The sequence below is a fragment of the Bos grunniens genome, chromosome 1, assembly GCF_055505025.1.
Source record: "Bos grunniens cultivar Pamir isolate PY7600 chromosome 1, Bosgru_T2T1.0, whole genome shotgun sequence".
Lineage (NCBI taxonomy): Eukaryota > Metazoa > Chordata > Mammalia > Artiodactyla > Bovidae > Bos > Bos grunniens.
The window spans coordinates 153,858,586-153,871,577 of NC_141165.1; the positions used below are offsets into that span (position 1 = coordinate 153,858,586).

General features: G+C 48.1%; 1 protein-coding gene across 2 annotated transcripts in view; it reads left to right on the forward strand.

Annotated features, from left to right (window-relative positions):
* The window catches only part of HUNK (hormonally up-regulated Neu-associated kinase), a 132,539-nt gene that overhangs the window by 34,109 nt on the left and 85,438 nt on the right, over positions 1 to 12,992 (forward strand). For both annotated transcript variants that reach the window (XM_086413136.1, XM_086413148.1), the window contains exon 2: positions 11,500 to 11,792. In XM_086413136.1, coding sequence (XP_086269262.1) covers positions 11,500 to 11,792 — 293 coding nt within the window. The remainder of the gene's footprint in view (positions 1 to 11,499; positions 11,793 to 12,992) is intronic.

A 12,992-nucleotide genomic window follows, 5' to 3' on the forward strand; every position in this document is an offset into this window, starting at 1 on the left:
GCATTGTCTAGATGGCTATACATCTAGATTTCATTGATGAAGATGAGATCTACACAGCGAGCCAACCTATCACTAATAACTTGCATGAAGGTTCTGTATTGGTCCGCTCAGGCTGCCGTAACAAAGTAGCACAGCCAGGTGGTTGAAATGACAAGTTTATCTTCTCATAGTTCTGGAGGCTAGAAGCCCAAGGTCAAGGTGTCAGCAGGTTAGATTTCTCCTGAGGCCTGTCTCCTCAACTTGCAGATGGCCGTCTTCTTGCTGTGTCCTTGCGTGGCTTGTCCCCTGTATGACTGGTGTCTCTTCCTCTTCTTACAAGGACACCAGTCCTGTTGGATTAGGGCCCCACCCTTATGTCCTCATTTAACCTTTAACTCATCTCCTAGTAGTCTCGTTGGGGTTAAGTCTTTAACATAAGAATTTGAGGGAGACACGATTCAGTCCATAACAGGTTCTGATCTAGTTAAAATAGAATCTTTTCCTTCCAGCTGTACTTTCATTCATTCATTCAATCATTCATTTATTCATCCAAGAAATGTTTGTTGGTTGTTGTCTTTGAACCAGAGAATATTCTGGTTGCAGAAAGCATGACAGCAAAGGAGGCAGAGCACTGTTTCTGCAGCACCACGGGTCAGGCAGACTCCACACTCAGTTGATGAGTTCTGTGGGGTTTAAGAGGTGCTGTGCACCATGGGGAGGAATAGACTGGAGTGAGGCTTTGTTGTTGTTCAGTCGCTCAGTCGTGCCTGACTCTGTGACTCCATGGACTGCAGCACGCCAGGCTTCCCTGTCCTTCACTGCCTCCTGGAATTTGCTCAAACTCATGTCCATTGACATGCCATCCAACCTCTCATCCTCTCATGCTCACTTCCCCTCTTGCCCTCAATCTTTCCCAGCATTAGGGTCTTTTCCAACATGTGGGCTCTTTGCATCAGGTGGCCAAAGTATTCGAACTTCAGTTTCAGCATCACTCCTTCCAATGAATATTCAGGGTTGATTTCCTTTAGAATGGACTGGTTGTATCTCCTTGTGGTCTAAGGGACTCTCAAGAGTCTTCTCCAGTGGCACAATTGGAAAGCATCAATTCCTCAGTGCTCAGCCTTCTTTATGGTCCAACTCACACATCCATACATCACTACTGGGAAAACCATAGCTTTGACTAGACAGACCTTTGTTGGTAAAGTGATGTCTGCTTTTTAATACGATGTCTAGGTTTGTTGTAGCTTTTCTTCAGTGGAGCAAGTGTCTTAAGTCCATGGCTGCACTCACCATCTGCAGTGATTCTGGATCCCAAGAAAATAAAACCTGTCACTGCTTCCTCTTTCTCCCCATCTATTTGCCATGAGATGTTGGGGACCGGAGTGAGGGTTTGGCTGTTAATAGGTGGGTCAGGGAGCCTGTGTGAGTGGTGCCACCTCAGCAAGATTGGAGGTGAGGGTGAGAGTCTGTGGCCGGGGTGGAAATACCCCTGTCTCATCAGAGGACCTACAGGGAGGCCTGTGGGTGAGCAGAGGGGCTGAGAGGGGGCGGCAGGGAGATGTGGTCAGAGAAGGAGGCAGGTGCATGATGCATTCTCCAGGCACCTTCAGGACTGTGACTCTCTGGGAGAAACGGGGATTCTGGGTGTGTCTGGTTGGTCTTTGCTTTAGGGGGGCTTTCTTCCCAGATGGAGCTAGTGGTAAAGAATCTGCCTACCTGCCAGTGCAGGAGATGTCAGAGACATGGGTTCAATCCCTGGGTTGGGAATGGCAACCCACTCTACCACTATTCTTGCCTGGAGAATCCCATGGACAGAGGAGCCTGGTGGTATACGGTCCACAGGGTCGCAAAGAGGCAACTTGGCACACACACCCTGTCCTTCTGGAGTAGCTATTCTGGAAAAGATGCAGATGGCTCAGACAAGGTGAGGAGCGGGGAAGGGTGCCTGGCAGGGGCACAGCCCAGACACTGGGAGGGAGGGACTTAGGGGATACAGTGGGGAAGCAGGAGGCTCCTTCTGCGATGGACACCAGGTGCCCAGATGGCACACTTCACTGCTGGTCATGGCTGTCCTTCCAGCTCTCCTTCTCCTTGGTGACTTCTCCCAGCCAGGCTCTCAGGAAGGGAGAGAGCGCTTTCTTCAGCAGGACGGCTGGGCGCCTCCAGTGGAGCAGGGGACCACAGTCCACCCCCGTAGGCTGGCAGCGATCCTGAACTTCTCTCTGTGCTCTGTCTCACCCTGGGAGGGCCCACCACGGCTGCTGTTTGTTCCGCGTCATCTGATCTCTGTTCTAGTGTGAGCATCTCGTGTCCGCTGTCTGCCTTCTGTCCAGGAACCCACAAGGCTCGCGCGTTAACTGGGGAGGCATGGAGCATCCATCTGTCCATCCTTTCTCCCTTTCCCTCCCTCACTCCCTTCTCCTCTCCTTACCTTGCACAAGCCTTGGCTGTGTCAGTGGCCCTGCACACGTTGCCTGAGCCTCTTCTGTGTTCTCGACACTGCCAGGCATGGGGCGTGGAAGAGTGAGCTCTGTTTAAAGTGATGGTGGGGATTGGGCTCTAGAAGAAAGTGAAGTTACTCAGTCGTGTCTGACTCTTTGCAACTCCGTGGACTGTAGCCCGCCAGGCTCCTCTGTCCAGGGGATTCTCCAGGCAAGAATCCTGGAGTGGGTTGCCATTTCCTTCTCCAGGGGATCTTCCCGACCCAGGGATCGAACCCGGGTCGTCTGCATTGCAGGCAGACTCTTTACCATTTGAGCTATTCTACAAAAAGGAGGAGGCTTGAAAAGCGGTGAGAAGGGTTCAGCAGGACCAATCCCCAAATCAGGGAGCACTTTGTGCCATGAAGGAGGAAAGCCCTAATGGAACCAATGGAAAACCAGAATGGAGTAAGGGGGTTGTGGATTGCTGTCATGGACGGTAGAGGGTGGAGGGCGTGGTGCAGCTCTAATTAGACTGGTTAGGGAAGTCTCTGACCTGGAGACTTTTGGAGAGGGGGTAAGAGTGGGAAAGAGTGTTTCTGCATCACAGTCACACACGAGCTGAAACCACATGCACAGGTGGCGTCACATTTTGTAATTTTCATGGTCGAAGGGAAGGCTTTGGTCAGCCTGTGTTGAAGCTGAGAAAGTGGAGGGGAGGTGTTGGTCAAGTGGCCAGCTTACCCATGGCAGGCATAGAGATGAGCCACTGTAGCAGGCGGCTGGGACCTTTTTCTTTTATTTCTTCCCCTCCTGTCCTCGCCCTGGATGAACCAAGCGAAGTGCTGGAAGGCCAGACAGCTGCCTTGCTGGAAATGAGAGTGGAGGGTGTGCCCCACCGTTAAGAGTATCTGTGATGGGTGTGACAGCTGGGGAATTGCAGGGTGGCTTGAGCCAGTCTGGGCCAGAGAAAAAAATTGTAATCTGAGGTCAGAGAGAGGAGTTGGGAGTTGGGAGTTGATCTGACCGAGAGCCCTGTGTGGGAGGGAATTCCAGGCAGGGGTGGGAGACCTCCAGAGGGGATGGTGGTGCAGCCAGCGGGGTGGGGGAGGAGAGGGTGTGCGGAGACTTTGAGAGGTGGAGGTCCTGGTGAATAATTACGTGTGGGACTAGGGGTGTGATGGATGGAGGAGGATGCGTGGCTGGGCTTCAGGGACACCTGTGGAGAGAACTGCTTCAGGGGGAGTAGGGGGAAGCGATGGGTTTGGGGAGCCAGTGTGTGTGTCAGTCACTCAGTCGTGTCTGACTCTGCAACCCCATGGACTGTACCCCGACGGGCTCCTCTGTCCTTTGGATTTTCCAGGCAAGAATACTGGAGTGGGTTGCCATTGCCTCCTCCAGGGGATCTTCCCCACCCAGGGATTGAACCTGGAGTATCCTGTACTTGCAGGCTTTACCTCTGTGCCACCTGGGAAGTCCTTGGGGAGCCAGAGGACCATTCACATGGAGATGTCCCGGGCAGTGCTTTATGACAACCGCGAGGATAGGGTGGGGAGGGAGATGGGAGGGGCGTTCAGGATCGGGGAGGGGGGATGGGGACACAGAGGTCTACGTATGGCCGGTTCACGTTGATGTATGGCAAAAAGCGGCAAAATATTGTAAAGTAATTATCCTCCAATTTAAAGTGAATAACTTAAAAAAAAAAGTTTGGGAAAGAGGTGTAAGCAGGATGTAGGTGGTGGGACTGGTCATTAAATGGATGCTCTTAGGCATCTGGGAAGTGGACAGTACATTGCTAATGTGAGGAGGGAGGCGGCCTGCGGCGGCAATTTGGCAAGATCAGGCTAGGAGGAAAAGCAGGAGGCTAGGAGGCAGAGTGGCCTCACAGACTGGGTGGTCAGGATGCCCTGGGGACCCTGGTGAGGACCTCAGGGAGTGGCGGGGGTGGGAGCCAGGTGGGGGGCTTCCTGGCTTCTGGTTCTACACACTCTTCCTACACAAAATACACAGACCCTAACACTTATTGAGGGCTTCCAGGAACGTTCCCAGGGCTCACCACCGCATAAGGTAGGCACTTTGATCGCCCCTCCATTTTCTGTAACAATGAGGAAGCTGAAGCTTAGTGCGGTCCAAGGCACCAGGCGGGAGGGGCCGGCTTTGAAGTCCAGGCGCCCAGCCTGGGAATCTGCATGTCTGGCTGCCATAGTCTGCCACCCTCTGAGTTGCCAGCATGTGGAAAACAGCAGGAAAGGAACTGTCAGACCTGACCCCAGCCCTTGGAGGATGGACGCTCGCCCTTGGTTCTTACAGTTGTGCTCTTCTGCAGGGTAAGGGCATCTCGTAGGATTGTGTGATGCTTGGGTGGTCCATGAGTCTGCTCGGGTAGCCACAGCAGAAGATCACAGACCAGGTGGATTAAGTGACAGACATTTATCTTCTCACATTTATGGAGGCCTGAGTCCCAGATCAAGGTGCCCGTAGGATTGCTTTCTCATGAGGCTTCCCCCCTTGGTTTGTAGGTGGCCGGCTTCTTGCTGTGGCCTCTTATGGCCTTTCTTCCGTGCAAATGTGGAGAGAGAGAGAGGTCTCTGGCATCTCTTCCTTTTCTTATATGGACACCAGTCCAATTAGATCAGGTCCCCACCCTTAGCTGAAGCTCCGGTACTTTGGCTACCTGATGTGGAGAGTGACTCACTGGAAAAGATTCTGATGCTGGGAAAGATTGAGGGAAGGAGGAGAAGGGGGCAACAGAGGATGAGACGGTTGGATGGTATCACGGACTCAACGGGACGCGAGTTTGAGCAAACTGTGGGAGACAGTGAAGGACAGGGGAGCCTGGCGTGCTGTAATCCATGGAATCACAAAGAGTTGAACGTGAGTGACTTAGTGACTGAACAGCAACAATAACCCCACCTTTTGGGGCCCGTTTAACCTTTTTACTGCATATAGCTCTCTCCAAATAGAGTCATATTAGGGGTTAGGGCTTCAGCTGTGACTTTGGGGGTGTGGTGTGGGAAGGGTGGAGACGATTCAGCCTGTGACAGATGGTCATCCTAAATCACTATAAAAAAATCTGAATTATGGCCACCAGTAGGCCTGAAGATCCATGTCTCTTTCAGAGCGTACGCGTGGCGTGTATAACAGTGTCAACTATATTTTAGGTGCCTTAATAAGAGTTTACTAAAGAAGAAAAGATTCACTCGAGTTTAACCTAGTATATTTATTAAGAAACCAACATGTCCTGGAAAGAAAGCTGTTCTTGGCTCATTTTTACGTAAAAAGAAAATTCATTCAGATCAGAGCCTCCTGTTCTCCATGCATTCTGATTATTTAAAACATCACGAATAAAAGTGCTTTGATTAAGGGAAGGCTGAACGAACAGAAACACATTGGACATTGTATAATGGCTGAAGCATATATGCATGTTTCTGTGATATTAAAGACTAGTGTCTTTGATCAGTGCTTTCCTTCCTCTCCGTCATATGAAGATCCATTTTACATCTGCCTTTTCATTTTGGAGATTGGATACGTGACCCATCCTTGATATATTTCAGAGGAATGAATTTTAAAGGCAGTGAAGGGTGATCCAGGATGAAGGGATGAATTATTTTAAATCCTGTTAAGTCTGATCCTATGTAGGCAATCTGAATGAAGTCAATATTTAAAGGAAATGAGAGAGTAGACTAATATTAAACCACCGCCTTTGGATTTAAAAGCAGCTCTGTTCCAGAGAGTTCGAAACACTCAGATGTGATTCAAGCCGCTGCTGCTGCTGCTGCTGCTTTTTTTTTTTTAATATGCTAAGGTGACAGGTCAAGGCGATGCTTTTTTTTTTCTTGGCTGAACTAAGTTTTGAATGCTCTTCACCCTCTACAGGTGGCCTCAGTGAAAGCAAAGCGATAATGATTATAAGAACATCTTTTTAAGGAGCTCTTACTAAGTGCCAGACATTTTACTGAGTGCTTTGTGAACATCATCTTTGCACACCCATGGGTCTGTGGAAGTGTGTGCTGAGACTGGGGCCACACGCTTTGTGCATCCCTCATTCTAAGTAAAATTCTACATTGGAATTTTTCTCCTAAGACGTCACAGGGGTCATTAGGCATGAATGCCTTTCTGCAGCTAGCCCCTCTCCGGAGGAATTAGGATAAGCGTGTTTCTCCTTCTCCTCCTTCCCCGTGTGGGAGGGAGCCGGGCTTCCTATCCCCACAGACCAACCTCTTCCTTTGCTTTCTGAGGATCTCCTTCCTTGCCATCACCCCTTCTTCCCTGCATCTTCTGTTTCTCTATACCATAGCTGCTGCCGCCTCATCTTGGATCTATTCAATTTTTTTTTTTTTTTGCCTTGGGATATTTCCTTTTCTTTTGTGTGAGCTTAGCTATTTAAAAGTTTGCTGATTTTATGCACTGAGAGGTATTTATTTATGTATTTATTTTGCAGGAGCCTGGGAGTGATGATGGGGTGGGAGTTGCCATACTGCGATAAGTATGGTGTCTTAGTTAATGAGAAGCTGATGAATGATCAGTTTTACCTGTGGTCCACTGGTGCTGTGTTCACCTCTCTCTAGTAATTTCTCAGACTTTGCTACTTACTTGGAAATGTGGGGGCAATCCTTGAAAGCAGATTCCTCTGTAAAATTTCAGGAGGCTATGCAACTTGAAGCCATCAGAAAGTTGGAGACTTTGTTTTATTGACCTTTCGCAGCAAAACTTCTTTCTCCATATGCTCAGGATGAAACTCACAAACTCCCCTGACAACACCTCCCACCCCCCACCCCACAGCCCATTCACAAACTCAGAGACCATGTTGGGAGTTCTAGTCTGGTCCATCAACTTGGGTCCTCAGTCCATCTGTGCAGATTTAATTTTACTGTTTAAAACTGTCCTGACTGAAGCAGTTTATCTTTTCAGCTAGAGACCCATCATCACACTGGGCTTCCCCTGGGTAGAATTAGTGCCTATAAATCTCTGATTACTGTCAAATTAAATTAGATGCCTCCCTTTGCTGATCATTGATCACTGCCAATTCCTTAATTTCCCATTCATCCCCCCACCCCCATTTCAGTTGTTACAGACGAAGTTGATTGAACAGTTTTGTGTAATCAAGAATGTCATTCCATCTTCAGAAGTATTATCAATACAGAGTTTACAAGTTTAGCAATGCTTACAAATGAAGGTGTTTAAAAATAGAGAGGGGCCTTTATAGGATAGCTTCTCTAGGCGGGGCTGCCTTAGGGTTCAGGGTTTTCACAAAGGGACTTTGAGAATCAGTAGAACTTGGGAACCAAGATGTCAGATGATGGTGGAGTGGACCCCTGGTGTGTTAGTTTCCTGTGGCTGCTGTAATGCACGGGCTTCCCAGGTGGCTCTAGTAGACGTGGGTTCCATCCCTGGGTTGGGAAGATCCCCTGGAGGAAGGCATGGCAACCCACTCCAGTATTCTGGCCTGGAGAATCCCATGGACAGGGGAGCCTGGTGGACTGCAGTCCATAGAATCACAAAGAGTCGGACATGACTGAAGCGACTTAGCACGCGCACACACATGCTGTAATGCGTTACCGCAAACTTGGTAACTTAAAACAACAGAAGTTTATTCTATCACAGTTGTGGAGGCCAAAGTCCAAAGTCAGTTTCACTGGACCAAAGTCAAGGTGTCAGCAAGGCTGTGCTCCCTCCGATGGCTCTAGGTGGATCCCTCCTTTGCCTCTCCCAGTGCCTGGTGGCCGTATTATTCCATCCCTGCCATCTCTGCCTGCTTCACCACTTGGACTTCTCTGTGTATTTGTGTGAAATCTCCCACTGCCTCTATTTTATGGGGACACTTGCGGTGACCTTTAGCGCCACCCAGATAATCTAGGTTAATCTCATTTCAGCATCCTTCACTTTTTCCAAATAAGGTCACATTCACACAGTTCTAAGCATGGGGGCTTAATGTCTTTGGGTGGCCATTATATAACCTACTCCAGGCAATGAAAGAGCTAAATAAATTATCCTCCTAATAATTGTGTACTCTGTTAAGAAAGGCAGATCGTATTACTGCCAGGCTTTCAGACTGTTGTTTATTCACAGTACTTTTAAGAATTCCACTGCCAAAGGGTGTAATTTTTAAAACGTTGTAACATAGAGTTGAGCAGACAGAATCTAATTGTACTTTTCAGCATTCCTCTTTCTGCCCCCACAAGATGATGGATATATATTTGTGTGTGTATATATATGTGCATGTGTTATGCAGATATACATATATTTTGTCGCAAATGAATACAGTTTTTAAAGCTCTTGGCTTTGTATATACTGAACTGGTAGACCAAACTGCAGCCCACTTCTGTGGGCAGATAGCATCAGCCTCACGTCGCCCTGGGATGTTGCAGGTTCTGATTTATCTGGTCTAGTGGCTGATTGTCTCGCTCTTGGTCATATCTGTGGTTTAAGGGCCTGATAATCTCCATTAAAATGGGCGAAGGTGGTCAAAAGGTACAAACTTCTGGTTGTAAGATAAATCCGAAGGATGTAACAGGCAGCCTGGTGACTGTAGTTAGCAATGAAAGTGAAAGGAAGTGTTAGTCGCTCAGTTGTGTCTGACTCTTGTGACCCTGTGGACTGTAGCCCGCCAGCCTCCTCAGCTCATGGGATTCTCCAGGCAAGAAGACTGGAGTGGGCGGCTGTTTCCTCCTCCAGTAGTTAGCAATACCATATTGTATGTTTGCAAAGCTGCTAATATTGAAGATCATAAAAAGTCTCATATACACACAAGTTTATAACTATAGTGATGGATGTTAACCTGATTTATTATGGTAAACACTTCCCAATAGAGACATACACCCAATATTTATGTTGCATACCTAAAACTAATACAATGTTATATGTCAATTACATCTCAAATTTTTTTTAAAAAAAGACTGTTCTAGAAGAAATGATAAACTGTTTATAGCTAGATTAAGCTATTTTCAGCTAGTTTTGCTTCAATGATTACAAAAAAGGTTCACTGATTTGCTTGTTAGTAACCTGTTGGTCACTCATCATTTATAAAGTACTGTAATGTGGCAAAGTGGGGAGTGGTCCCTGTGTTAAGGGGAGGGATTGGTGCTCTAAATGGTATCGCAGGTGGTAGGTATGATGGGAGCATACGATAGGAGTGTTAAAGAGACCTTCTGGGAGAAAGGTGGGACTGGAGTTAGTGTCTGAGGATTTGAAGGTGTAAAGAGGGTGGAGAGTAGTGTGGTCACAGGGAGTGAGGAGACCTGCTCTGGGGAGCTCAGAGTCTGGGCTGAACAGTGGCGGGAGAAGAAGCTTCAGTGCTGGGCTGAGGCTGTGGACCTTGCCCGATGGGCATCAGGGAGCCCCCAAAGAGCTTCAAGCAAGAAATCAGAGTTCTGGACATCAAGGCAGGGCAGAGTGTGAATTCAAGGGGCCGGGGTGAGTATCAAGGAAAAGAGGCAGGACATTGATGTCATAGTCCAGAGCAGGGGTGGCCAGACTTGTATTTTTATCACAAACTTGTCAAGAAAATAACATTTGAAACTGACACAACAGTGTGAAGCAATTATCCTCCCATTAAAAAGTTACAATTTGAGTGGTGGTTGCCAGGACCTGGGAGGACTTAGGATAGAGGATTAGTGTTAAAAAAAAGAAAAGAAAAGAACATTTGAGCCCCTTTGTACAAACACGTATCTGCCTGTCTGTTGTTGTTCAGTCGCTCAGTCGTGTCCTGCTCTTTGGACCCCATGGACTGCAGCACGCCAGGCTTCCCTGTCCTTAACCATCTCCTGGAGTTCACCCAACTTCATGTCCATTGAATTGGTGATGCCATCCAACCATCTCATCCTTGGCTCCCTCTTCTCCTGTCTTCAGTCTTTGCCCAGCATCTGTCTATCTATCATCTATTAATCGTTTACTAATTAATCGGTATCACACTTCCGTACACTGAATGCATTATGAAGCAGTTACAAAATGTAATTACAAAAAAAAGAAATAAATAGAAATGAAAGGTCCAGTGTTTCTGTCCTGCAGCCCAGTGGCTTGACAGCCTCATAGAAGAATGCCCCTTGGGTTGCTCGAGTCTTACACAGACTCAGGGCATCTGAACGCTGGGAGGCAAGGTCCCAGATGAATGCAGCCTGGCATGGGGACAGAGAGGAAGGAAAAGTGAGAGAGAGGCAGTGAGCACAAGCAGACGATGAAGTGTCAGTGGCTGGTTGCCTTAGAGAGGAGAGAAGACATAAGTAAGAAAAGAAGAGGGCAAAACAGTGTTGTGTTTTAAGGCTGGGTAAGTGAATTGCCAATAGCTGACGAAGGAAGGGTAGGAAGGTGGAGAGTTGGGCAGAAGTCTTCTCTCCCCCTTCATCCCTCCATCCTTATTCCGTTCTCCTTTCCCTCCCTTCCTCCTTCCTTCCTTCCCTTTCTGCAAAGCTGGAGGGTCTATACATGTGACGTGTTGATTGTAGGGGAAGTGACCCAGGAGGGGCATCCAGGTGGCAGCGGAGATGTGACTTTGGAGCAGCAACAGGTTGGGCCTGACTTGGGGCCAAGAGTACCTGTGTCGTGATTCAGAGGGAAAGAGGTGACCACTGGAAGCCAGGGGCAGCCAGACCTGAGGGCCCGGTGTGGAGCACAGAAGGGTAGGGAGGAAGGGCAGGGCTACCAAATCCCTGGGCATTGCACCCCTCAGCTCCCTAAACACACCCCAGAACTGAAGATGGAGGCAGATTTGGCTGTTTCAGAAATGAAGGCCTGGGGGGACCCAACCTGGAGCAATTACGAGATCTGAGCGAGGTGGGGTGGGGGAGGGGAGGGGTCTTGGCTGGAGGTGACCTTGGTGTTTTCTCCGCAGGATAAAACACCAGGTTTGACACTGACTCTTCACTGAGCCTTCCAGACTTCTTCGAGCTGGCCTGAGTGAATGACATTCTCTTCCTTCGTGGTTGACTCTTCCGGCCTTTGCTGATGTAACATTTTTCTTTTCTCCCTGGATGCTATTTCAGATCAGACTTTGCTCCTGGTGCGGAGAAGGAGCGATGTGTCTTCCTAGGGTTTTGTGGCTAGTCAAGGGGGTAAACTTCGCCTGCAGTGTCTGGTAACAGCCGTGTTCCTGGTGTCTCCTTAGGTGGCCATCAAGGTCATTGACAAGAAGCGAGCCAAGAAAGACACCTACGTCACCAAAAACCTTCGTCGAGAGGGACAGATCCAGCAGATGATCCGCCATCCCAACATCACCCAGCTCCTCGATATCTTAGAGACGGAGAACAGCTACTACCTGGTCATGGAGCTGTGCCCTGGGGGCAACCTGATGCACAAAATCTACGAGAAGAAGCGGCTGGAGGAGGCAGAAGCCCGTAGATACATCCGGCAGCTCATCTCTGCGGTGGAGCACCTGCACCGGGCCGGGGTGGTCCACAGGTAAGGGCCGCGCCGTGATGCTGGCCACCAACTCTGGGCCAGACGCACCGCTGCAGTGCAAGTCAAGCAAGGCTGAATCCATCCTGGCTCTGTCCTTTAAATAGTTATGTGACCCTAGCCTGGTTACTTAACCACTCTGAACCTCAGTCTCTTCTTCTGTAAAATGGGAATAATCATGATACTCATCTCATAGTTGGTATAAAGGGAAATGAGTTGTTATATGGAAAGAACTTGGAACTGCATTTGGTATGTAATAGGGGCATTTTAAGTGTTGGCTGCTCTTGTTATTATTATTTCCAAAACAATAAAAACTCTTGCTCAGGTGCCCGAAAGAAGCATCAACGTTAAGATGGCATGAGACTGTTTTTTAGCAATGCTTGATGGTGCTTTCACTGTATTTGCTTTGCATATGGTAGTTGCTTAATAGCTGTTTTATTCAATGGAATTGAATCACTACATGAATTGTGAACTTGCCTTTGAAAGTGAGGCTTGTTCCCCATAACTAACTAACCTTGTTCCCAAACTAACCTTGCAAATAATTATGAAAAGCAAACTTTTTTTTTTTTTTGGAATAGCCTGTTCCCTCCTGAGGAGGAGCTTTGCAAGCAAACTGAATGGAGACAGAATTCTTGGCAGTGTTGCTGTTGGTGGTAGGGGCCGACTTTTAGTGCTAGACTAAAATAAGGTCAGTGCTGCTGCTAAGTCGCTTCAGTCGTGTCCGACTCTGTTCGACCCCATAGACGGCAGCCCACCAGGCTCCCCCGTCCCTGGGATTCTCCAGGCAAGAACACTGGAGTGGGTTGCCATTGCCTTCTCCAATGCATGAAAGTGAGAAGTGAAAGTGAAGTGGCTCAGTTGTGTCCGACTCTTAGCGACCTCGTGGACTGCAGCCTACCAGGCTCCTCCGTCCATGGGATTTTCCAGGCAAGAGTACTGCAGTGGGTTGCCATTGCCTTCTCCGAAAATAAGGTCAATAGAATATAGTAAAATTAAAAAAAATGAAAGTGTCCTCTTTTCCTCCCGAAAAAGTGTTGACTTCATCAATAAATGCATACTTCTTCATGGAGTTATAATTCATAATTACTCTGGGTTGTTGAGAAAAATTAGGGCTCATGTTTAATTGATTCTCATTTAAAAAACCAAGATCAAGGAATTATATAGATATACACACACATATGTTTAAAAATTTTGTATTGAGAT